General features: G+C 44.1%; 2 protein-coding genes and 1 long non-coding RNA gene across 9 annotated transcripts in view; 1 reads left to right on the top strand and 2 right to left on the bottom strand.

The window, feature by feature from the left end:
- Positions 1 to 15: 15 nt before the first annotated feature.
- On the bottom strand, positions 16 to 12,451 carry TRIM14 (tripartite motif containing 14). Its single transcript, XM_083481829.1, has 6 exons — positions 11,909 to 12,451; positions 8,681 to 8,776; positions 4,998 to 5,231; positions 3,661 to 3,823; positions 2,784 to 2,876; positions 16 to 1,146 (listed from the first exon to the last, which is right to left on the bottom strand). Exons 1-6 carry the CDS (start codon positions 12,434 to 12,436, stop codon positions 611 to 613), a joined length of 1,650 nt encoding a protein of 549 aa, XP_083337955.1. The 5' UTR covers positions 12,437 to 12,451; the 3' UTR covers positions 16 to 610.
- Positions 12,097 to 16,136, top strand: LOC310696527. Its single transcript, XR_014520613.1, has 2 exons — positions 12,097 to 12,191; positions 12,673 to 16,136. It is a non-coding gene; the product is annotated as an uncharacterized lncRNA (long non-coding RNA).
- RNF38 (ring finger protein 38) overlaps positions 14,176 to 26,431 on the bottom strand; it is an 80,852-nt gene continuing 68,596 nt past the window's right edge. For 6 of the 7 annotated variants that reach the window (XM_083481784.1, XM_083481787.1, XM_083481788.1 and 3 more), the window contains 6 exons: positions 24,889 to 25,050; positions 24,132 to 24,238; positions 22,731 to 22,815; positions 22,149 to 22,270; positions 20,310 to 20,409; positions 14,176 to 18,106 (listed from right to left, as the gene is read on the bottom strand). In XM_083481784.1, the coding sequence (XP_083337910.1) occupies positions 18,044 to 18,106; positions 20,310 to 20,409; positions 22,149 to 22,270; positions 22,731 to 22,815; positions 24,132 to 24,238; positions 24,889 to 25,050 (639 nt within the window). In that variant the 3' untranslated portion in view covers positions 14,176 to 18,043. Of the gene's footprint in view, positions 18,107 to 19,972; positions 20,055 to 20,309; positions 20,410 to 22,148; positions 22,271 to 22,730; positions 22,816 to 24,131; positions 24,239 to 24,888; positions 25,051 to 26,431 lie in introns of all 7 variants that reach the window. The other variant, XM_083481785.1, reaches the window with a different exon arrangement.

The raw sequence follows: 26,431 nt of genomic DNA, 5'->3' as shown, positions 1-26,431 counted from the left end.
AGAAGCAGGCTGCAATTCACCAGTTCAAAGATACTTTATTGTCTGCTAAGCAGGCTTGCTTTGCAAATTATTCCAAGACAAGATGCATCGTCATCATCATAAGTTTTCCAAGGCACACAGGATGACTTTACCATTATAGAAAAAGCAGCAATGTTTGCCATTTATTTGTACAGGAGCCTCCTTGCAACCAGGATTAGACCCCAGAAAGTCAGTGCAAATTGGATATACACCTAAAGGCACAAAGCCTTCCCCAAAGAATTTAATACACAGATGGGGTTAAGAGACAGTCTTCAGTAATCACACCATTATCGTCTGAAAGCTTTACAAGGCAAATATTGTTTCAGCATTTTTATAATTGGCCAAGTGCTTTAGATCCTCTGCATTGCTCTCCCTTACCTCACAGTTCATGGTAACTTTGTGAGGTAGATTGCAACTTCTACTGAAAGTGCAAAAACGGCATATAGACAGCTATTTTCTGGAGTGATGTGTCGCCATTAGGAAATGATTCAGTACCGTAAAGTGTCTTTTTCTATTAAAAACCTGAAGCACATATCACAATATACATGGATGAGAAGCATGGGTCTCCCCCACATCCTTGTGCCATCAGCCCTTAAGTTATCTTGCACATTGTTATCGTCCCTTCCCACAACCTCAGCGCTGGATAAACCGGCTCCGTGAACTTGCAGCGGAACGTGTGCAGATGTGCCATCCCATCTGTCACGTTATAGAAAGACAGGATCCCAGCTTCATAATCCAGAAAAACCCCAACTCGTTCAGGATCATCCTCTGCCTGAATAGGGACTCTCTCCCCGTTCTGGAACGCCCAGTATTCAAAGTCAAACCGTTTGATGCACCAGGACATTCGGTTGCATCCCAATCGGCAAAGTTCAGAGTCTCCTTTCCTTTTGATGGATGAGTAGGCTGCCCCAATCCACCACCCTTGCCCGGCCTGCAGCACATCCACCTCCCAGTAATGGCTTCCGGCAAAGAAAGAATCTCTGCTCAAGACTTGCCAGACAGTGTCGAATCTCTCTGGGTTTGAGCAGTAAAGTCTTCTCCTCCAGCTGTAGCTTACTGAAAGACGGTCCTCTGACAAAATTAACCTGGGGTGCACGCTATTTATCTCTAGCGTGGGGGATCTTGCGTCTGTGGGGGGAAAACATTCATGGGCAACACATCGCAGAGAAACATCTTCGGCAGCAACAACAGTTGAGGAAGGAAATAGCCACAACACACGCTGTTAAAACCAGCAGCCTTATATGGATTGACCTGTCCACATCAAGGACCAGTGGAACTTCCTATGGGACACAATACCATCATGGTGTCTGCATTAGAAGCCAATGATAAGGATGGAATGAGAAGAGGGGAAAATAGGATGATGAGCGGTGAACCTTGCCATGATGGGGGTACAGACACAGTAGTGCTATTTTTGGAACAGCTCTGGATCCTCCACTGTATCTCATCCCTAGTTCTGATTTTAAAACCAGCTTTCCCTTGTTTGCTTATGTTACTCTGCAGACTAAGAAATGCAACCCAAGATTTAGCTCAGGCATAGGCAACCTTCGGCCCTCCAGATGTTTTGGCCTACAACTCCCATGATCCCTAGCTAACAGGACCAGTGGTCAGGGAAGATGGGAATTGTAGTCCAAAACATCTGGAGGGCCAAAGGTTGCCTATGCCTGATTTAGCCATTTGTATGAAGGATCAAGCCCAGGGGTGGAGAACCTCTGGCCCTCCACTTGTGCTTAGACTACAACTCCCATCATCCCGTTAGCATGGTCAGGGACGATGGCATTGGTAGTCCAGCCACAACTGAGTAGTCACAGGTCCTTCCCAGCCCTAGCCTGGTCTTTACAACAGGATTGGGGATTACTCAAATGTCAGTCTCAGGAAGTCCCTCCTTCCCAACTCAGGGCAATGGAGGGGGGTTAAAGAGGTGGGTCTTCAGCCTATGACAAGCTATCCAACAAAGGTGCTAGATGCACATCTGTGCAAAGGGAATTCCACAACTGAGAGGCGGCCACAGAGAATGCCTTCTCCCAGGTCACCATAACCTCTGAGGGCTGTGGAACTACCAAGAGGATTCTTCTCCTGACCTTAACACCTGAGAGGGTCTGTAGGGATGGAGGTGGTCTTTCAGGGGCCTAAGTCATTTAAGGTGTGAGCATCTTGAATTAGGCCCAGAAATGAGCTGGCAGCCAAAGCAGCTGTTTTTAATAAAGGTTCTATGAGATCTAAAGGCAACTCCAGTCGGTAATCTGGCCTCTGCATTTTGGAACGGTCGAAGTTTCCCAGTCACCTTCAAGGACAGCTCCATGTAGAATGCATTGTAGTAATCTAATCTGGAAGCTACCAGAGCACTGAATATACTGGCCAAGTCACCTCTGCCCAAAAGGGGCTGTAGCTGGCAAACCAGTCAGGGCTGGAAAATGGCACTTGTGGTCACTGAGGCCACCTGAGCCCCCAGTTAGACAAAGATAAAACCAGGAGCAACTCTAAGCTATGGAGCTGCTCCTTCTAGGGATGGGCAGCCCTGTCCCATTTATCCCTGTGAAACTGCTTGGTCAGGGAAGGTCCACCTCCCCCAGGCTGAGCAAGCAGGAAACTGCTGCTCTAAAATCTAAATTTAAAAACTAACAACTTGCCTCTGTCCCTCTCCAAAGAAAAGATGATTTCAAATGGTGAGCATTCAAATACCAAACTGTTCTAAGACACCGTTTGCTGAGCAGTCAAACATGGGGGCTTCTAACCATGGCCCGCAGGATGGAGAAACCAATACGTACGTTTCAAGAAGAGCGCGCGATTGGCAGAAGAGTTTGTTTTCAACAACAGACCGGGGTCCTTCTTCAAGGTGCTGTTAAGGCTGCTGAAGACATCTGAGCAAACAAAAAGTCAAAACAAAGATGCTATTTAGACAACGAGCTGGTGTAAGGGGCTGGACTGAGGAGGAATCGTGAGGACCGCCACCCCCCTTCTCCTGAACCTTCCCAAGAACAGGAGAACAGTATAGATTTAGAACAGCGGTTTGCAGAAGGGCATAGTTCAGAGGCTGCAGAGGGGAGAAGGTGGGAAATACTGGAAGAGGAACAAAAGGAAGAAGAAGAAGCACCAGGGGAGAAACAGCTGAAAGACTCAGTGTCCTTGAAAAGCATTCCTGACCCCCCTCCCAGGACCAGGCAGGCATTGAAAGTAGGAGAACAGAGAGCTCAAAGGCAAATAGCTCAGATTAGCCGCCACTGGAGTGACGCAGAATAGGGGAGATGAAAGCAGATGGGACTTTACTTGGAGCAATGCCGTTAATTAGGGAAGACTGCATTCCTTTGTCACTCTCTGTGAATTATTGAATAAATTGATTGGTAAGAACTTTTATCGTTTCTCTAATTCTTGGCTGCCACCATGGGAGGGAAGCCTGACAGCTGGTTCATCTGACACGCTAAGCCAAACCAGGAGAAACGTTTTTCTCCATCTCTTGCAATACTAGAACTCCTGGACGTTCAAGGAAGCGGAATTTGGGGAGGTTCCAGAGAGACAAAAAGACATGCTTCTTCACACAGCACATGGTTAAACTATGTAATCTTCTCCCACATGGCTTTGAATGAGGACTCACGGGGGATAAGGCTATGGGTGATATCTATGCTCTGCCTCCACACATTCATGTACCTTCCTTGAGCCGAGCCTTGAGTGGTTTCTGCAGGATGGACTGGACGAACTCAAGAAAGCGCAAGAAGTGGTTTGTGACGTGTTCAAACGACATGGGCAACGGAGCCAGCTGCTCTGCAGGGATCAACTGCTTCACTATTTCCTTTTCTGCTGCACAATAGCCCTGCAGAGGAAGACATGAATTCTTAAATGCCTGCCTTCTGATCCCCAGCATCCATGGGGCAGTGTGTGGTGCTCCATGGGTACAATCCGTGTGGGAGCTGCATGATGCTTCAGGGTTCTGTGAGGCAGGAGAGGCTGGCATCAGTCTGGCGCCAAAAGGATGAACTGGTATTTCTTTATCTCAGAAGTTTGAGGACTAGTGACATAACCAATTAATGAACAAGTATAACAATAAACACACTAGACAAAGGCCTCACCCATACCACCCTTTAATGTTGACAGTAAGCTAAAGTGCTTAAGGTAAAGAACCCCTGGACGGTTAATTCTAGTCGAATTTGACTATGGGGTGCAGCACTCATCTCGCTTTCAGGCCGTGTTTGTCCACAGACAGCTTTCCAGGTCATGTGGCCAGCATGACTAAACCGCTTCTGGCACAACGGAACACTATGATGGAAACCAGAGAACGCCGTTTACCTTCCTGGTGCAGTGGTACCTATTTATCTACTTGAAGTGGCGTGCTTTCAAACTGCTGGTTGGCAGAAGCTGGGACAGAGCAACAGGAGATCACCCCATCGCACTGACTCAAACTGCTGACCTTCCGATCAGCAAGCCCAAGAGGCTCGGTGATTTAGACCACAGCGCTACCCACGCCTGTGTAAACGCCCTTGTGAATAGGCTTTGTCCTGGAGAACTGCCACACTTTCTTGCTGCTGTGGCAGAGACCAGATCACACAAGCAGGATGTGGAAATCGACCAGCAATAAATTCCGGTTCCCATTCACGGTTGCGTTCCTGATAGCAGAGAGGAGCGTGTGAACCTAAGACCCACATTGCAAGGCCATTGGGTGCATAAGCTCCATGACAGGGCATTGTGTGAATCAACCCTATAACTGTAAATCAATTTTTAAAAAATGTCAAGGCAGAGAAATGTGCTGCACCTATTATTTCTTTGTTGAAGTTTTGATTGTAGGCTTGGAGGGACGGGGACCTGCCTGTTTTGCCTGCATTATTTTACAAAGCAGCAGGCATGTAGAAGGAACTATATCATAGCAACAGTAGGAATCACACCATGGAGAAAATGGGGCCTGGATGGGGCTTCCATGCTGGACTTTTCCTGTTAGGGCAACTGCAACAGGACCTTTCCACACTTTTCAGCCAGGAAGAGTACCTTCCTACCTTGAGCAAAAGAAGGGGGTCAGGTTGAAGTTGCATGTGCCTGATCCTGTCTGTGAAGCCATCTATGAACCGGATCTGGCCCTCACAAGCCTCTGCCTGTTCTTCATATGCCATCAAGGTGTGCTGGGCCTTCTCGTCCATGTATCTCTTGGTCAAAGTTTCCTCCTCGGCAAACAGGAGCCGGAGCTCCGCAAACTTCCCTGCCAGCCAGGTTTTGCTCTCGAACATGTGTGCCTGCAGGTAAAACAAAACCTCAGCACCAAATCAAGAATGCTGCCAAACACAAATGTTCCAGGGGCCTAGCATGGAAAAGAGAAGGTGTTTACAAGCCTTTGCAGAAAGGTTACACTCAGACAACCAAGCTGCCAAGGCCTGAATGGGGCGTTGTAATAATTCAGCAAGATTTGGAGGTCAACAGGCTCCCCACACCTTTGGTGAAGCCCACAAAGGTCTCCTCTCATATTTTATTGTGATCTTAAGAATGCAACCATTATTTTTTTTAGTAGAAAAACAACTGGAAAATGTGCAAAATTTACACTTCTCTCTCTTTTCGTTATACAGTGGTGCCTCGGGTTACATACTCTTCAGGTTACAGGTGCTTCAGGTTACAGACTCCGCTAACCCAGAAATAGTGCTTCAGGTTAAGAACTTTGCTTCAGGATGAGAACAGAAATCGTGCGGCGGCAGCGGGAGGCCCCATTAGCTAAAGTGGTGCTTCAGGTTAAGAACAGTTTCAGGTTAAGAACGGACCTCCGGAACGAATTAAGTACTTAACCCGAGGTACCACTGTATTATTTTTTGCTATTCTCTTTTTGGCGCCTGCTTATGACATTTTTGTTTAGGCATGCCTATCCAGACATGTAGATGTTGTTGTGTTTTAAACTTTTTTGACTGTTAATTTTAATTATTTCAAAATGTTTTTAATTGCATCTGCTTTTACCGGTAATCTTGGTATTTCTTGTAAACAGTTTAGAGGGTTCTATTACAATCAAGCAGTATAAAAACTTTGTTAATTTTATTAACATTTTATTTATTATTGTTCAATAGTACGCTCCCAAGGTTCTCCCTCACAAAATAGGGATTCCCTGACTGTGATCCATGAGTTTCATTCAGGTAGTCTGAGGCATGTTGGTACATTTGTGGCTGAAGAAGGTGATGCCACATCCATTGCAGTAAATAGTCATATTGATTTTCAATTGCATTTTTAGTGCTTCTTTTGCATTTTATCGTATTCAACCTTGAATTCCAGAATTAAAGCTGCAGTGCAATAAAATATAAGAGAAGCAATAACAATACAATTGAAAAACATACAGCGTCTAGCACAGCGCGTGCCAATCACTACAGTAAGGCACTCAGCATTTTTTGAGTGGTTGGTCCTCCATGGGGCGGGGATTTTGGGAACTGTGGCTCTAAAGCACATTGTCAGATGGCTGGATCGTGAGCTATCTCCTTTTTGCTCTTTTCCCATTCAAAATCCAGCACCTGCCCTTCTCACACCCAGTTAAAGGAGACTGGAGTCCCATCTCTTTTCTCCTGTAGAGAGAAAAGTATATTGCAGAGCGTGGCTTTGAGCAAACAGTGGGAGGACAAAGGGTGACGCATTCACCCACAGCAACCATCCGCCTCCTGAGGCTGCTTTTCAAACAACAAGGCTGCTCAAACTCTGGGCCATATCCTGCCTGATCCTTTGCCAAAAGCTGGCCTAAGAGGCACCAAGTGTTTCAGCAAAGTTATTTACAGTTAAGGAGATATGGACCGGGTGGATGGACAGATGGGAGGCCACTTGGAGCCCCATGTAAGATGCCCTGGGCTTTCTAAAGGAAGAACATTATTTAGGTGGTGCTGTGGGTTAAACCACAGAGCCTAGGACTTGCCGATCAGAAGGTCGGCGGTTCGAATCCCTGTAATGGGGTGAGCTCCCGTTGCTCGGTCCCTGCTCCTGCCAACCTAGCATTCAAAAGCACATCAAAGTGCAAGTAGATAAATAGGTACCGCTCTGGCGGGAAGGTAAACGGCGTTTCCGTGTGCTGCTCTGGTTCGCCAGAAGCAGTTTAGTCATGCTGGCCACATGACCCGGAAGCTGTACGCCGGCTCCCTCGGCCAGTAAAGTGAGATGAGCGCCGCAACCCCAGAGTCGTCCGCAACTGGACCTAATGGTCAGGGGTCCCTTTACCTTTACCTAAAAGAAACACAGAACTGGTGTAGGTGCTAAAAGTTTGAGCTGAGCATTGATGAGAGTCCTTAAGGTAGCTGTACCTTTCGGGGGGCGGGGGGGCAGGTGTGGAGAGAGCAAGCAACCTGTGTAGGTGTGATTCTGAGTGGATAAAATGCCAGAGGGGAATGCACAAGAGGTAAAGTAAAAGTAAAGGTAAAGGAGCCCTGGACGGTAAAGTCCAGTCGAAGGCGACTATGATGTTGTGGCACTCATTTTGCTTTCAGGTCGAGGGAGCCGGCGTTTGTCCACAGACAGCTTTCCGGATCACGAGGCCAGCATGACCAAACTGCTTCTGGCGCAACGGGACAGTGTGACGGAAACCAGAGCGCACGGAAACACTGTTTACCTTCCCACCACAGCGGTACCTATTTATCTACTTGCACTGGCGTGCTTTCGAACTGCTAGGTTGGCAGGAGCTGGGACAGAGCAACAGGAGCTCGCCCTGTCAAGGGGATTCGAACCGCCAACCTTCTGATCGGCAAGCCCAAGACGCTCAGGGGTTTAGACCACAGCGCCACCCGCGTCCCTGGAATGCACATGAACACTCCTGCAGGCACACCACTGTGTTTGCAGCCTCTACAACTGCAAACGTAGGGGGGAAACAAATATCCTCCCAAAGCAGCGCCCATGTGCAGTTCAGCCTTGAATCCAGAAGGTTGCTATACTAATGCTAATAATGAGCCTGCCATAAGAAGTGGCAGCCAGCCAATTCAAACATTGTGGGTGGGGAGGCTCCTGTGGCTCTGATGACCTGAAGCTTTTCTGCCCTTTGGTCCACAGGCCAAGGAGTGGCCCAACTCGGGTTGGATCAATAGCTTAAGCAGCCTGCTTCGCATGCAGCAGAATTCATTTTAGTCAGCGAGAAAAATGAGCCTGGGTGTCGTTATAAATTTGGTGAGGATGAATGCATCCTCCTTGCGATATATTGTGCCTAACTTCCTTTTCCCTACTTCACCCCGTCACCTGCAATCTCTTGTTGAGATCCAGAACAGTCACACGATCACTAGCAGGTCACTGACAGCTGGGCTGCAGCCACCTTTCACAGTTGCCCCATGGGGTGGGAAAGGGAAGTTAATGAGTCTGCATGGTACAGTCGCACCTTGGTTTTCGAACAGCTTAGTTCTCAAACGCCTTGGCTCCCAAACGCCGCAAACCCGGAAGTGACTGTTCTGGTTTGAGAATTATTTTTGGAAGCCAAACGTCTGACGGGGCTTCCGCAGCTTCCGATTGGCTGCAGGAGCTTCCTGAGGCCAATCAGAAACCACACTTTGGTTTCCGAATATTTTGGAAGTCAAACGGACTTCCGGAACAGATTCCGTTTGATTTCTAAGATAAGACTGTACTTCATATGTAAACTTGGAAGCACCCTATTCCTTGACATCGTTGTGATCCCGTCCAATTTGGCCCCCAAGGACATTATGCAAATAAATAGTACCATCATTATGGAGATTAACACATCTTGATTTACCTTAAGCTCATTAGTAGCTTCTTCTATATGTTTTATGTTGTCAACTTCCTGCTGCTTCTTCAGGGTCAACTGCTTCAAATACGACCTCATGATTTCCTGTTTTGCCCAGTGTAAAAAGGACACATCACTGATTGTGACCACTTCAGACCTTCAGTTGCAACTTCTAATCTGTTCAACAAGTAGATTCTTCAGCTTTGCAAGCAAGTCCACAAAATATATAAGCTTACCAGTGTGTTTCTGCTAAGCATATATACCAGTCACCCATGATATTCACTGTGCATTTTTCTTCCAGTTAACGTGAATTAATTCTCTTCCATGGGGGGACCAATTTAATTAGCAAGGCTGAAAGTTAATTTTGAAGCTACTTTGGAGCTGGTGTGTTCTTCAGTTCCAGGATGATCTTAGAGCGATTCATTCCCACTTTGCCTATTCAGGTCTGGTACAAAGTGCCACTCGTTCTTTTTCCCTGTACAGTAAAGATGCTGAAACAGCAAAAAGAATTGTGTCCCCATTTCCAGGGAGCCATGTGGGGATGGGGAAGAGGGCTTGGCAATTTAACAATCACACATGCGCCCCTCACAGCCGACAGCACCACACACTGTACTTTGCCATTTAAACCTGGACATTTTTGGAACCATATCAAAAAGCAAAATGTGATGTTTGGGGGAACATGCCTTGCTTTAAGTTCCCCATTTACGGAATGGGAACAACACTGGACTGACCTCTTAGGGTTGTCAACAGCACAAAGACAATAAGCTACATTACACTATCTGAAGAATAAAGGTAAAGGGACCCCTGACCATTAGGTCCAGTCGTGGCCGACTCTGGGGTTGCAGCGCTCATCTTGCTTTATTGGCCGAGGGAGCCGGCGTACAGCTTCCAGGTCATGTGTCCAGCATGACTAAGCCGCTTCTGGCGAACCAGAGCAGCGCACGGAAACGCCGTTTACCTTCCCACCGGAGCAGTACCTATTTATCTATTTGCACTTGATGTGCTTTTGAACTGCTAGGTTGGCAGGAGCAGGGACTGAGCAACGGGAGCTCACCCCGTCGCGGGGATTCGAACCGCCGACCTTCTGATTGGCAAGTCCTAGGCTCTGTGGTTTAACCCACAGCGCCACCCGCATCCCACATCTGAAGAATAATTAGATCAAAAATAATTGGCTATGAATGAGCATGTAGGGGGAAGAGATCAAAGTGCCACCTTTATTAGACCTAACAAAAACACGGTGCCAACTTTCTCGTTAGCTCTTCCCCTGTCTACTGTCTCTGCTTTCCCCCTATCCTCTGCATTGCAAAGGAAAAGAGAGCAGAAGTGAATTCTGATTAGTGCTAGAGAAAGATTTGGCTGTGTCTGCTATGTTCTGCATTTCCCAAAGTAGATTCTTCTGTAATTTTTTTGCCCCAACACGCCTCTTTGTAATCCGAGATGCTCTTGCACAAGGCACCGTTCTATCCCAATTACACTGCAGAGATGTGGCACTTACGATTTTGTGGTATAAGAGAGAGTGAGAAAATAAGGACCCAGACCCAGAATTCTCAGGCACATGATATCACACAAAAATTAGCAGGCAAAGGAGTGGGAAGGCTGCCAGGAGGAGGTGATATTAACCAAGCACCACGTAGTTTTAACTGATTTTAATATTATAATTTTACACTATTGTAATCTGCCCTGGGACCTATGGTGAAGGGCAGATAAGAAATCTAATAAGTATTAACCAATAAGAATAGTTGCAAGTGGGATGACTGCTTATTTAAGCTTGCCAACATACCAGAAACAAAACTGTATGGCTTGCTCCTTTGCCTTTAACAGCAGTTTGCTCTAGTGAAGGGAATATATTCACAACAGGGATATAAATGACAACACACATCATCTGGAGATCAAACTGCTGCTAAAGGCCTCTATAGGCTGGTAGAGAAGTTAGGAACCCTCACACCCATTTTTTTGCAGAACTGGTTGAGAACATACTACACATTTTGAGACATTGTGGAACAAGCCGTTAACCCTAATACAGGAAATAAACTGTATCAGAAGAGCTACCTAAAGTTTAGAAGAACTGTGGTAATAATTTGGGGTGCACAGGGTGTTAGGGTTGTGCTTCTTCTGGGGTAGTCTGTCCACCATCCTGCATGCAATGGCGGCTACACGCTGGGATCAGCTTCGGCTGGCTGGCTAAACCAGCTGAGGGTAGCCGATGGGGCTCAAAGCTTCGGTGAATTAGGGTCTTTCCCTGCATGCAGAAAAGGGCTCTGGTGGATTGAAAAGGAAAACTCTGAACCTAAAGCTCCACTGCCCTGCAGGATATCGTTGGGAAAAGAACCAGCTAAGAAGTAAACTTTACAAATCTGGAGTCTCTAAGGCAGTTGGATGACTCATTGTATGCCTGCTTCTGACAATTCCTGCAGCCAAGCTGGTGCCAAATGTATTGTTCTGCTTTCCTTTGGACCACATCAGCGAGACCAAGAGAGGGGTCAGGTCATCAGGGTAGCCCAGGAACTCCATCCACACTGCCCAGGCTTGCGCCCAGGGAGGTCACTTTGGTGCTGCTAACCCAGGGGTTTGACTTCACCCGGGTAGGTGTCTCTCAAGGCAGACAGATGCCAACAACCATTTTAATAAATTCCACATAGATAGCTAGGTTAGCCTGTTACAGTAAGCATCAAATACAGTCGTACCTCAGGTTGAAGTTGCTTCAGGTTGAGCGCTTTCGGGTTGCGCTCCACAGTGACCCAGAAGTAACAGAACGCGTTACTTCCGGGCTTCGCCGCTCGCGCATATGCTCAAAATGACGTCACGCACATGTGCAGAAGCGGCGAATCACGACCCGCACAGACGCGGGTTGCGTTCGCTTCAGGATGCGAACAGGGCTCTGGAACGGATCCCGTTCACATCCAGAGGTACCACTGTATAATCTTTTGGCACCTTTAAAGAGGATTAACAGATTTATCATGGCATCCGTTTTAGTGGACTTGAAACCCCATGCCCACTTAAGCTATAATAAATCCAGTCATCTTTAAAAGTGTCACGACACTTCCTCTCCGCAACTCTTGGAATCTTTTAGCCATGGAAAATCTTAGGAGCGGAAGGGTGTGGCTCTCCAGATGTCGACGGACCATCATCCCTGGCCTAAGGGCTGGAGCTGATGGGAGTCGGAGTGCGATCACGTCTGAAAGGACACAAATCCCTCCCCCCAAAAAAGAACACGGAAGAACTTTTGTGCCCGCGTACCCGCTTGCTCTCCGCCGCCTGGGCGATGAGGTTCACTCGGTGTCCGCGGTGGAAGCCCAGAGCCGGGCAGAGCGCGCACACGCACTGCGCGCACTCTTCGCAAAACAGCTCCAGAGGGCGCCCGCGGTGCTCGGCGCACCAGCGCTCCCGCTCCTGCAAGGCGCGCAACTCCGCCGCCGCCTCGCCGGCTGCGCACACGCGGTGGCCTCGGAAAGCCGCGCCGGGTTCCCCGTCCGCTGCCCCGTGGGGCCGCGCGTGGGCCTCGCACAGCGACATCAGGCAGGTGAGGCAGCTCCATTCCGCCCGGCGCGGTGCGCCCTGGGCGCACAGATCGCAAGGCAGTACCGCGGCTCCCGCCGCCGCCGCCACCTCCTGCTCGCGCTGCGCCATCGGCTCCAGGACGCGCGAGAGGGAACCGGGCGAGAGGGAGAGAGGCGGGCTGGGGGGCGGAGCGGGGCCGGGCAGCCTCCTCCGACAGCTGGTAATGGGAAGGCGAAACTTAGGGAGATCGGGCGTGGAGAGGGGCATGGGCAGGGCCGGATTTCCGTATCAGCTAAAACAAGCTATAGCTTAGGACTCCACTCTCTTGGGGGCCTCGGGGAAAAAAGAGCTGGATGTACATTTCCAAAATATAAGATAAAAAACAAAAACAAAATAAAACCTACATACAGCAACAATGTTTTATGTTGTGTGACGAAAGTCATGGGCCCCGCCTGCTATTCTGCTCCCTAAAATATTAGTGGTTTGCTCATTTCTATATATAGGGTGCCTACATTCTGCAATGGAAGGACAGATAAAGAAGCTGAGGCTCCAATACTTTGGCCACCTCATGAGAAGAGAAGACTCCCTGGAAAAGACCCTGATGTTGGGAAAGATGGAGGGCGCAAGGAGAAGGGGACGACAGAGGACGAGATGGTTGGATAGTGTTCTCGAAGCTACCAGCATGAGTTTGACCAAACTGCGGGAGGCAGTGGAAGACAGAAGTGCTTGGCGTGCTCTGGTCCAGGGGGTCACGAAGAGTCAGACACCACGACTAAACAACAAAGTATATTCGGAATGAAATGTCTTGTTTTTTTCAAACTGCTTTCTTTTCACCCCAAGTCAAGACATCTTTCTGCAATTTCTACTTTTAGTGCTTTTTAAAAAAGGAAACCATACTTGATCCTCACCCTCTGGGTTTAAGGATATGGCTAGCATCCCAAGATCTTGCAGTGGGGGATCGGCCAGACCCACATTGAAATGAGGCCAGGAAGACTCAGTGCCTTTACACCGTGTGATAATGTAGGAAAGCTAGAGTGGATGGTGAGAGGGTTGTTGAGAGAGGCTTCCCTTTGGCAAAAGGCCCTGGGCACGTAGACAGGGAAGAATGTTAAGAGAACACCCTGCCTCTGAGCATGTGTGCTGCCCTTGCCCAACCCCCAAGGGAGCAAAGATTTGAAAACACTGAAGTCCAGCTCTGTACATGTTCAAGAACATGCAACTCAATGTTGCTTTTTGAGAACACAATTACATCCCTAAATGTAAGGGCAGTAGCATGACACACAAAACCTAAGTGTATCCCTGTACATATTAACCGCATACACTATTGGCAATAGTTCTTGACCATATATAGATGTTTTCTTCATTCAGAATCATTGCCTGATACAGTGAGATGGTATCTCTGCATCTGCCCCCAGCAGATATTTCACACTCGCTAAAGCCATTCTACCTGTTATATCAGGGTGAGGTGCAATAAGTCTGAACCGTACTTTGTACTTTGAAGTGCCAACCAGATAGGGTTTCTACATGTAGCAAACTCACACCAGCAAGAAATATAACTTCTCATGTTCTAGTTTACTACTGGAAGAGATTTTCTTTATTTTTCTATGCTTTCTACTTTGACCATTTTCAGTGGAAAGCGCAATGAAAACATGGTCTCAGTGTGCTGTAGCAATAAATGGCAAATTCAGTGTGAAGAATTAGGAAAGCAATTAAAAAATAAACAGCTGGTATGCCTTCATAAAAAAAATATGGCGTGGCTGCCTTTCGAATACTGAGTACAATTTGGGTAGCCCCATCTTAACTGGGACTTTTAAAAGTTTGTGTTAATGTTTCCACTGATATGCAATTCATAAATCAGAGGCAAATGTTAATGGGGTTTCTATACCTGCTTCCATTTGGAATCATGTAATTTAACAGAATTTCATATTCTGTGCTTAAATCATGACCAATAGCTACAGAGATCCAACACTGTACTCGAGTGTGAGAAGAAGCAACACAAAGTTGTATAAGTGTACATCATACATTTATTACTGAACAACCCTCTCAACTCCAAAATTGGGCACAGGGATTAAAAATAAAAATTCATTGCACTACTTAGTAAAGCATTACTAGTAACTCTCATAAAAAATGTACAAATTTTGTTAAAAATTTATCAAGCCTTCAAATGATTTGGTTACAGATATTTATAATACATTTAAAACTACATGTTAAATGATACAATGGAGTATGATTTTTTGAAGAAAACACTTGACAAATATGATTCTAACAAAACCCATAAGCTTTCATAATCATTAGCAGGTTTGCAACACAAAATAGCAAAATGAGGTAACTGAAGGTACCAAAGAAGGGAGAGAAGGTGAAAGAGATCCACAGCTCTCTTAGGCCATTTAATAGTAACCAAGATTGCAAGGTGTTTTTTGGAAAGCAAAATAAAAGGAGTTGGTAAATCCCAAATATTACAAGAGGTGTAAATGTTAACAGCGGCGACAAATATCACATTCTGGAGACTGTACAAAACTCTATACAAAAGAAATTACTTTACACAAAATAAATCTGTAAAGAAAGCCACAAAGTGAGACCTTAGAGAGATCCATAAGGCCTTTATACCCATTTTTTTTATTGTTTTAAAAAAGACAGAAGGTCAAATTAAGTTGACAATTCATGCAAATAAAACCCCAGCAGTGCCAACATGATAAAGCCAACTTTTCTTTTCGTCCTTTAGTGGGAGAGGTAGGGATAAGGGGACAAAGGCTGCCCAAAACAATTTGGTGCTGTTAGGTACCACTGAGGGCTGTGGAATTAGACACACACAAATGGTGCGTTATGCATGGCAGTTAACGGCTGAGCATGAATCCTCTTCTCTTCTGCCGGGAGCAATGGGTTAAGAACTCCCCTGCAGCCGGCCAGAGCTGCTTGAGAACCCATGCACATGTGTGTCTTACAGACACTTAACCACAGGAAGCATATCTGCACACATCTGCAAGAGTCCCATGCGAACAAAAGTCGTTCAAAGAAGAGATCAGCCACAGGAGTGCAATCATTAAGTTCAGTATACTACAAGAGTAGTCCCTACTGCAGCCCTATCCCTCCGCCAACAGCCTCTCTCAAATGAAACTGGGAATCGAGGGACAAGATGCCCCACTGGAATATGGATCCAGATTCAGCGCCCAGGTCCTCCCCTTCTCAGAATTAGTGTTTATGTGCCTTGTTAGTCTGTTACAGAGAAAGTGCCTTATTTCTATGCTTTGACAGTGGACACAGAGTGGGGTAGTGTTACGATTCGATTTGTAAAAATCTTTTCTTTTGTCCAGCAATATAAAAAAAGACCCAAAAGTATTGTAAAACATGTGTGGCAATGCTTCTCCCCAACCTCCCAACCCATGATTTTGTTTGCTTAAAAAAATAAAGTCTACTATGTGCAATTTAACCTTTTTGACATGTTCCGGCGATTCCTTATAGCACACACTGAGGGGGGAAACTAATAATTGTAAAGCTGTCATACACAGTATGTCAAACTGTTCCATTTGCTTCGTTAACATTGATTTCTTGACACTATGGATAGACTAAGGTGCCTAGCTACTAAACCGAGGCAAACAGCATCTGAAACAAAGTGGAGGGGATTGTGCTTTTAGTTTTGCAAAACCACAAGCTGCGATTGGTCAGCAGAGCCTTCGGAAAGAAGGGTGATTTACAACCAACACCGTTCCTGGACGAATAAACAGACTTAACACATAGCAGCATACCAAAAAAGAAAAAGAAAAAAAGCATCAAAAAGGGCACAAACTTAAAGCCAACTGGCAGCAGGTTGCAGCAATATTGCTAGCTGTGGCGCTTGTGCTGTTGCGACCACAAACTATGGCGCACAGAATGCAAGAGAAACGCAAAGGATCCACAAAGAAATGTGCAGCTCTTGGGAGAACTACGGTAGCCATGTTGTGTATCGAAAAAGAAAGTGTAAAAATGCCAAGTCTGAAATGTTAAGCAAAGCCAATTTTCCCCCAATACAAAATTATTCAGAAGGCAGTTGAAAGGAGGTCAACTCCAAATTCACAGCATTTTGTTTGTTTGTTTCCTTGATTTTGTGTATCAGCCCATTCTTGAAGGTGAATATTCCTCATGCTAATAGGACACTGAGGATGTCTCAACGCCACACAAAAGCCTGCCACCAAGTAAATTTAGCAAGCAAGAAATTGTATCCTGTGACGTTTTTGCCAGGCAGTAAAATATTAACACGGTACCATGGCTAGGGTGGTTAAAATCATATACAGTCGTACCTTGGGTTGTTGAACAGAATCCGTTCCGGAAATCCGTTTGACTTCTGACTACATTCGACAACCAAGGCGCGGCTTCCGATTGGCTGCAGGAGCTTCCTGCAACCAATTGGAAGCCACAGAAGCTGCATCGGATGTCCGGCTTCAAAAGAACGTTCACACTCACTTCTGGGTTTGCGACATCCGGGAGCCAAAACGTTTGAGTCGCAAGGCGTTCGAGATCCAAGGTACGACTGTACTCTGTCTTGAAGAAAGTGCTAAGGATTTCATTTTGTTCATGAGACTGAGGCTTTTAAAAAGGAAAAAGAGAGAGATGGATACCTTTAATGTTATTTTAATTGTACATGTTTGCTTGCGTATGGCAAGGAATCTGACTTAGTGCCAGTGTTTGTAAGCTAAACTGGGATTTAAGCAAATATATTGCCAACAATACAAGAAGCATTTGCACAGATTCCAACATCCTCTCCATTTCTGTATCTATGGACAAAACTGGAAAACAAACGAATGATATCTTCAGTATCTCAAAAAAAAAGAAAGAAGAAGAAATAATAATCCAGTTTTGAAAGTGAACAGAAAAAGAACCAATGTTGGCTTGGAAGAGTTTTTAGAAAGTTAAGAGAGGACAGCATCAACTTTCAGTCACCAGTTGAGAAATTTTTAATATTGCTACCTGGCTGTGCAATGCTGCAACGCATTATAAATTTAGCAATGAGCTGCAAATCTCAAAAACCTGGAAAATTCTCGCAGCCTTAAAAAAAGAGAGAAAAGGCTCATTTGTTATTTGTAGTTACTGAGGAAGCAATATGCTGTATAATGACAGACGTAGGATCTCCAATTAAAGGGAAGCATAATTGTTGTCTGAATAAAAGCAAAAAGGCCTTTTTGTACTATTAAATACAATTGGAGGGGGGCGGGGATGAAATATCAAATGTCTATAACTGCTGCACCCTTATAGCATTCAGTGTGCAACTGCAAAACGCAAGGAAAGAAACCAGTGTACAGTACTAGTACTGTTTAAATAACACACAAGATTAATACATTGCAGCATAATTTATACTACACACACACATCCTCAGTACATGCTGGTATATTAGTCCTCTCACGCACTACCGCCCAAACACTTGCTCGCCCACACACACACAACACCCTGCGATCAACGCACCACCCGCACCGTTTATTCCCACTCACAGTATCTGAAGGCTCTATATAAGGTAGATTGCTATATTGTTTGGAGCTACCACTTCTTCTTTTTTTAATATAAAAGCACATGCTAGAAGATCACGTTCCACTGTAATCTCGCAGCAACACTCGGAATGATCACACAAAAACCAGGGAATGTTAGTGCACACACGAAATTAAGCTAAAAGAAAAAAAAAAGTCTTTGGAGTTCCAATCACACAGTTAGTATAACAATCCCATAATTGTGAAGACTAATTATAAGCTTTATAGTTGATTAAATCACACAGTGCAAAGAAAGGTCCATTGACCCTTTTGTGTAAAGGGAAGGCTGGAAGCCACACGGGTTAAGTTCAATGGAGAGTTCATATATATATATACACATGTGACTAGGAACACCCAAAGTAGAATTGTGCTCTTAGACTGGTCATTCTGAGTCACGATGCACTTCCGAAGCATCAGCTCTGCAGATGGGGCAAGTACGATTTGCCTGGGGAATAAAAACAGGCATTAATGCATTGCACATCATCTCACACAAGACTGTTAAAGAAAATGTACTGAGTTGCAAAAATAAAATAAAATAGAATAAAAATCACTACAATGAACCATACATCCCTAGCAAGATAATTAAGAGGAAAGAGAATCACATCAAAACCCAGATTTCAGTGAAATCAACTGACTTTGGCTTTATCTTATTCTTATGTAAATACATGTCCAAAGAGATCAATCATCTGACTTCTAATGGCTGGCTAATTGATTATGATGATTATTATTAATTACTTGTACCCGGCCCATCTGCCTGGGTTGCCCCAGCACTCTGGGGTTTAAACTGCTCTGTCCAGTGCCACAGTGTTTGCTACCAGTGTCCCCATGAGCAGATGCATCACAAACGCTGAACAAAGCGCTTCTCCTCTAGCCACCATGGAGAGACCAGAATGCTCCAAGAACAGGAAGTGACGAACGCAAGACTCCTGCCGGATAAGGCTGAAGTCCCATCTCGCGCAGCGTCCTGTTCTTACTGTGGCCAATCAGATGTCCATGGGAATCCCACAACCAGGAACGGAGCGCAACAGCAGTCTCCTCAGCTGTGATTCCCAGCTACTAATATTCAGACAGATACTGCCTCCAACAGTGGAAGGCAGGACATAGGCATCATGGCTAGCATGTGTGAATCAGTAAGGGCAGCCTGATGAAAGAAGGCAGAACTTTCACCAGCCGCTCACGTCTCCTTCACATGATTAATGTGCAGACTTCAAGTGGGAACTCTGATAGAATGCTTCTCAGTTAAGTCAGTTCGTGCTCAGCTGCCTGCCACACACAGAGATCTATAATCCACACATACACACACATTTTCAAACTTTAAAACCAAGAAAACTGTACTGGGTTCTCTGTCAAATAGCACCAAAGGGTTCAAATAAGGTGTCCCAGGACAGGGGAGTTACTATTTATTGCTAAACACACTTCAAGTTCTACCAGTAATCTATGAGCCTCTTGTGCATACACTCCTCTAGCTTCTGAAATTAAGAGCATTGAACTGTTGCATTTTAATCATGCCCTGCATTAAATACTACAGTGGAACTGTGATGCTCTCGTTGTTTAATGATGTGGTAAAGATCATCTGGTGGTGACTTTAGCAGGTGAGATACTAGCTTGTGTGTTCTCCCTGACATGGTTAAGTGGATTTTTTATTTTTTAAGTATGCAAAAACCATGCACCATAATGACTATAACTCCCGCAACCTTTTCTGAAGTTCACAGATATGTACTTTCATCTCTGAGCTCTTCAGAAATGGTGGTTTGGATTCTACATTTCATGAGCAAAGTTCTGCTCATGGAGCAGGGCTTCATTCTTGTTGCTCCTGCCCCCAGCCCCCCGGGGAAGAAAACATGGTTCTGAGTGTTGCGAGACCTTCAAGAACATCATGTAACATGGTTTGAGGAGCTGCAACCAGAAGGGGGGATCAGCAACAACAAAAAATCAGACCCCCTTCCTCCCTTGCACAAGTGTCTTTCTTCTTGCACAGGGTACTTTGAATTTAAGACAACATATAATGTTGCCATGAACACCATTAGAAAACCGCTAGTCATTATAATTACAGTTCTCTGCTACTTGGAGCTCTTTTCTGTGCTATGCAGAAGGAAATGACGGCATCTAGTGGTTGTAATTAAGAGCTGCAGAAAGTCCTCACATTTGCCACAACCTTATGATTTTTGGACAATCAAAGCAAACTCAAAGTTAATAGACCTCACTGTACAAATAGTCATATATTCTGCAATCTTGATGTTTTAGGATTTACCACTGCAGTGACACAATGGAAATTCAGTACATTTTCTGAAAGTCACAATTAATTTCCTACTTCAATTATACTTCCATATTTTGCATCATGTGTACACTGTCTGTCATCATACTGCTTTTGCTGCTTCTGGTTCCTTCTCAACCTTAAAACAAATTAGGTTATATTTCACATTCAATGTCATTCTTGAAAACACACATTTTGGACAAAAAAAAGCTTCATCTTAAATAAATATAAGTCACATGATGGACAGTTAACAAGTTTTTTTTTTTTAATGGTGGTATACCGACAGATAGTGTGGCAAAAGTGATGGCATGCAGTACAAATCTAGACTACTGCACCTCATTTCTAAAACTATGTATGTATTATTATTATTATTATTTATTATTATTATTATTACCTTAAGCCATTTATCGACACACTTGGCATGGAACTCATGGTTACACGGTAAAACTCTAAGTAGTTGCCTTGATTCAAAGTCACACATGCACACTACACACCTAGAAGAGAAAATGGCAGAATACCTTATTTAGAAAGAGCAACAACAGTTTGGTTTTATTTATCTGAAAACGTAGGCATTTCCTTGCTTTTTAAAATAAAGACTTTTTAAATATAAAGTACATTTCATTGAGGCTTAACTGCTGATATAGAGGTGCTGGGTTTGCCACTGATATATATATATATGGGTTTGCCACTGTGTGTGTGTGTTTTATTTATAAATATGTAATAGAATATAACATACGATTTGTTATACCCTATATTTCTTGCCCAATGCATCATAGCTATTTAACTGACTGCACAGTGCAAGATTAGGAAAACAAATAACTATCAATCCAGAGCAAAAGATTTTATCTATTAACAACACATATCTATATAGTGCTCTCAGTGTTCAAAGCACCACCACACATATATTATGACAGTAATCCTTACCACCACCCTGTATTGAAAGTGAAGAGCCAAGGATGGAAGAAAAAGGTGTTAGCTAAGGCTACCTAATGATTCTACACCTGGGGTGAAAATCTGTACCATGGACTCCCCAGCTCATAACTCATACTTTGAGCACCAGCACCAACTATATCAGCAAGACAGTTTTCTTTGCTTCTCCCAGGAGTGCCATCTGCAAACTACTTGAGATTGCACTGTAGAAATTAAAACAAATGTGTTTTGCAGAGAAAGCTGGCAGACAATCCTATCTGGCAGCCGAAAGAGTCTGACTTCAGGACTGGAGGGTGGAGGGATCCTGTGGCTACTAAGGAAAATGCTGTTTCTAGGCCAATATCCATTTCTAATATTATTTTAGAAATGAGCAACTTAAAAGCTGTTGTTGGAAAGCCTGAAGAAGGCTTAGGGCTCATTGTTGTGTAGCAAATGGCAACTCCCCAATTCAATTTTCACATTAATGCAAACACTTGGTAGTTACTTTTCACATCCAAAATCTAGCAGGACTACTGGGAGATTGTTTAGAAGACATTCCTCCCTCCCCTCAAAAAACCCTATTTTTATTTCTTCTTAAGGAAGCTTCATGTCTCAGTGAGAATTGTATGATCCTTTTTTATTATTATTAAAATGGCAGATTTCTGTATTAAACACTTTGTAAGAAACGTCATAACAGGAATTGTAAAAGGCTCAGTTTCATGTGACTAGTGACCGCAATTCATACAAGTTTCTTGTTTCTGTGTGCCTATTATGGCATTTCATTTTTCTCTTCAAAAAGCAACATTCCATCATGCCCCAATGCAATCTGATTTTATAACTTTCCTATTATAAAAGCAGATAGCCACGTGGCATGTGGAGCTGGGAGCTTCTTTTTGGAAAAATAAGGAGAACTGATTTCATGTTAAGATAAGGTGTGCAGCTTCTGAACACCGTCCCTGCCATTCCTATGTGACTCCAGTAATATTAGATGGAGGAGCAAACTCATCATTAGCTGTGCAGCTCACTGGACTGTGAGCAATATTCGTCTAAATCAAAGTATTAAAAAATGGGGAAATCTGTATTTAATATTCTAACCCAACTGTTAATAAAGCTCACCAATACATGGAAGTTGTTTTTTTTAAAAATAAAATAAAATCCCTTACTCTACCAGTTAAATACATTCAAAGCTGGAAAGTACTATTAAAAAGGAAGACAAGTGAATGCATTTATTAGTTATGTTACAGTTATTTGCTGTGCTGGATTTCAGTCAACCAGGGTCAAACAACTTCACACCAAGGCCTCAGAGAGGAGCAAAAGAACTTACAGAGTCTGTTCTGACTGATGGTTATTTGGGTTGAATCTGTAAGATGGAAGTTGTTCAATATCTGCTTTCGTCAGTCCTCTCGGTTTGGCCTCTCCCAGTCTTTCGGCCAAGTTCAGCAGTGCCTATGAAAGAAAGACGCCCTTTTCAAGTCACCTTTTAGAAACTCACCCACTTTACTCAAGCACTCTTCATAACACATTATCATCAGGGACGATAAGCAAAACCAGTAGCGTAAAACTGGGAAATCTTGCAAACTTGCGTCATAAGGCAACTGCTCTTGGTTTAGCGCTTGAATTGTCTGGGGCTACATACAATATAATACCCAATCATATAATACCCAACCAAGAGGCCCAACATGCAGCACTGTGTAGCACTCGCATGGAAGGAAGAAAATCCTAGAAATTGTTCAGCGTAAGTATATGTCCTCACAAAACATAGATCTGGTAAGCAGCTACTGCAATTTTTTGGTGTCGTTCCAGCAAAATGCAATTTGCTAGTTTAATAAGCAACGTATTTAGGAACCAATTTAAGGAATGTACTCAAAGCCTCGTGATTTGCATAAACGTGGAATCTGTAACCAACCTCATAGTTTTCCACCTCGCCGTCTTCTACATCCAGCTCAAAACTGAAGGCTGGGCCAACTGCAGGTGGCACCGGAAGCATTGATCTGCAGAAAAAGAGGAAGTTAGCATCATGATTTACTACTTGTGCACATACACATACAGAGAAAGAGCAGCTAATTTTGGGTCTGTCCCTAGAGGCTTTCAAAACTGGTCAAGAATTTAAATTCAAATTTGGTTCCAATTCAGTACTAGGTCACGCTATTTACTAATCTGTATAAAGATGGCTCTCCTACAATTTTACACATTGGATTACACATGCCCATGCTTCCAGAGAGGCAAGCTGGACAGGTGTTTAAAAAAATGTATTTTAACTTAGCTTATTATTCCTTTTGATATTTGATTTATGCTTTGCCCTTTAAATGGGTTCCAGGTTGGCTTAGAAAAGGTTAAAATTACAATAATCTAAGTGCCTCTGCCTAGTGTCAAAATCACATCACAACAAGAGCTTAGCAAGCCTCCCTGTGGAGAACATCGTCAGTCAAGGTGCCACCACCATCAAGACCCTTTCCCCTGTAGGCACCTGGTACACCTCAGAAGGCACAGGCAGGCTTTAAGTAATTGTGAACTGGGCAGCAGAAGTAAAAACATTTCTCTGTCACAAGTTCACTTACAGAAGCACTGAAGCTTATAAAACATATAATACCACCTGCTTATACAGTGGCCTAATTCACACAGAATGCCAAGCCATGGTTTGTTTAGTCAAAGTCCAGTTTGGCTAACCCAGAAAACTAACCATGTTTTGTTTTCTGGAAACAAAGCATGATGTGAAGTCATGGTTTATTGTTGTCTTACAAACCATGGTGTTTTTCAACCATGGTTTGGCCTTGGGTCTGAACTTAAAAGCCTTGTTTAAACATGGTTTGGCCCACAATAATTTATCTGAGCGGGACAGTCCACATGCTTCATATGAAGATTGTACCACAACCAAGGCTTGGTTTACTTGTACCCTCTCAGTCCTCTGGCACACCCAGAGGGTTTGGCTGAGAGGCAGGGACTGCTCTCGTTTATGGCAGGGTACAAAGGAGGGAAACCGAGCAAGCAACTTCTCCAAGTCTCATTTCAATGAATGTGAGCAGCATGAAAGCACAGTGCTGCTCTTGTAAGGCCACAGTTCATCATAATGGGGATGAGTAGGAGAACTTCTCATAGGATTGCACTCTTTACTTGAAGCACTTAGGATCATGTTACAGCATCCACACTAATTACAAATAAAAAAATATTTGAGGTCTCCCTTAACCCATCTTGTACTGAAGCAGAGGGTGCCCTTTGGGGGACAACTCTAGGCTGTTGTTTTCAGAAAACGGTGTTATCCATCCTAAAGCCAGGCAACAAGGACAGCTACAAAGACAAAGAGACTTACAGCACATATGGCAATAGGCTGGGGTGGTAAGGAGGTGGCGGTATTGGCTGTTGAGATCGGTATCTGCTGCGTCCTGTGAGTCTTCGAGGCATGAAAGGCGGGTAAGGCTAATGCAAACAGGGGGGAAATTTCAGCAGTCCATCAGCCCACGGTGGCACTGGAAAAGTCATACTTTTACATTTCAGAAGTGTTTTCACCACAGTGAATCTTCCCTTGACCAAACAATTCCATTTCTGGCTTATTGAAAATTTGATGAAAAATTCTTGTACAGACTGGTCCTAATTCTAGAGTTGGATTCAAACCTGCTGATCTACGAAAAGAAGGGTTCTTTCCACTTTTGGAATACAAACCAAGTCAAATCTAGTAGAGAATCCTCTTCTGCAAATGGGCACTCCTGGGGGTGGGGGGCTAGTTCTGCTGATTTCCACAGCACCCCAGCAGTCCCCAGTGCTTCCTCCCATACTGTATTGGAGCTGATTTTCTTTTTTGGGGGGGATAGAGGTAGCTGCTCTGAAGATAGGAAATCAGAATGGATCAGCTTCCCTTCCTTCCACCCACGAGAGCATCTCGCTACCCAACCAAGGCTCATTTACTTTCTGTTTCCAACAGTTGCACATGTTGAGGTTAATGTAAATGAATAGGTAAATGTGCATGTTCAAAGGGGGCGGGGAAACAATTCAGAACATGCTAGTAGAATCATAATGTGAAATAAAAGCGTAGTGAAAATCACAGCAAAATTCTGAAAGCCATCACTTACTATTCCAAAGGACACCTCTTGGTGCAAAGGGTCATGCGTTAAGAACTGTAGTGGGGCTGAGGGAGGCAATGTTGGTGGGTGGGCTGAAGGCGGATAGGTGAAACCTCCTACAGGAAGATGGTCTCCAAGCAACTCTACTTCGTTCTCTATCCTTTGAAGAGGCTACAGGAGAAAACAAAAAAAGCATGAACAATTGTGAAACATATAATTTACCACAGTTATTTGCCAGAAATAGTTATTTGTCAAAGTTTATCTAGTCAATATTACACAGTAAAAACTGCACTTAAGTATGACTTTTATTCAGTTGTTGTGTTTTCACTGTATATTTTGCAGGAAATTCACATTTCTCATGCTTAATAACTCCGTTCTGAGTATTTATCAAATTGTAATTAGATATATTTCAGTACAAATGTTATGATCTTGTGCCACTTTTTCCTGCTACCACATAACTGAGAACATTCACTTGTTCCAGGATCTGTATCTATATGCGATGACACTCTGGTTGCTTAGAATGCAAAATGACCTTTTTCATCCCTAGCTTGAGGCTTTCAGAGGGGGGTGTTTTTTTGTGCTAGCCTCCACATTTAAACCTGGGGGCTGAGAAGACCACATCTTGTTGCGTATTCAAGTCCACTCAAGAGCTGCTCTGGTTGCCTATCAGGTTACTTATCATCAGATTTCTAATGTTACAGGGTGACCCACCAATTTCATGCACATGCAATGCCCCTTCCCTGGGAAAGCAGGGGGTCAGGCAATCCCATTTTGTGAAACCCTGTCCTACATTAACTCTCCTTGCAGTTTATCAACCAAATTCTCTTCTATTTCTGGATGATAGGAAAAACTAAAATGATAAGGAACAGGCACTCACTGTGCTGAAGGACAGAGAGGACTATATCATCATTCATTCCATTCTACATAGCCCACTTTTCCTTCAGAGAGAAATTATCAGCAACTGTCTCACAATTATAGAATCCCCTACAGATCTGCTTTGAGTTTCAGTTCAAATACCTTTTTGGAAGCACCAGGAGATCACGTTTTTCCACAAATGAGATGAAAAAGCCCATCTGAACCTCTCAAATACTATGTGTGCCATATAACAATGGTTAATAGTATGGGATGTAAAGAAATTTAACACACACCATGGACTGCAAATATGAAATGCCATCTTTCAAAAAAAGCTCTCAATCTGCACTTAAGGCTCAAAAAGGAACACGACCATTCAAAATAGTAAGAGATCCATCTTTTTTCTCTGTAGTTCAGTTTCTCTGAAACTAGCGCTGGAAAACACTCAAGATTCCATTTTGCTTCCGCTTTTCTAGTAGACTGGAAATTAAAGCAGCTACGGCTTTCAGCTTGTAGATCAGATTTTGCATTTCACAGACTTCTATACTAGAAGCTTTGCTCTCACTTGCAAAAGTCTTCATGACTTTTTTGGCTAACCCCTTTTCCAGACAGCCAACCAATGCATCCCACCTTAAATTCACTGTTCCAGAACCAACTACTAGAGGAAGTAAGGTGTTTTTTTTTGTTGTGTTTTTTTTTA

Source organism: Podarcis liolepis (genome assembly GCF_965112155.1).
Source record: "Podarcis liolepis genome assembly, chromosome: 17".
Taxonomy (NCBI): domain Eukaryota; kingdom Metazoa; phylum Chordata; class Lepidosauria; order Squamata; family Lacertidae; genus Podarcis; species Podarcis liolepis.
Note: the sequence above shows the minus strand (reverse complement) of the source record. Positions and strands in the feature narration are given on the sequence as shown.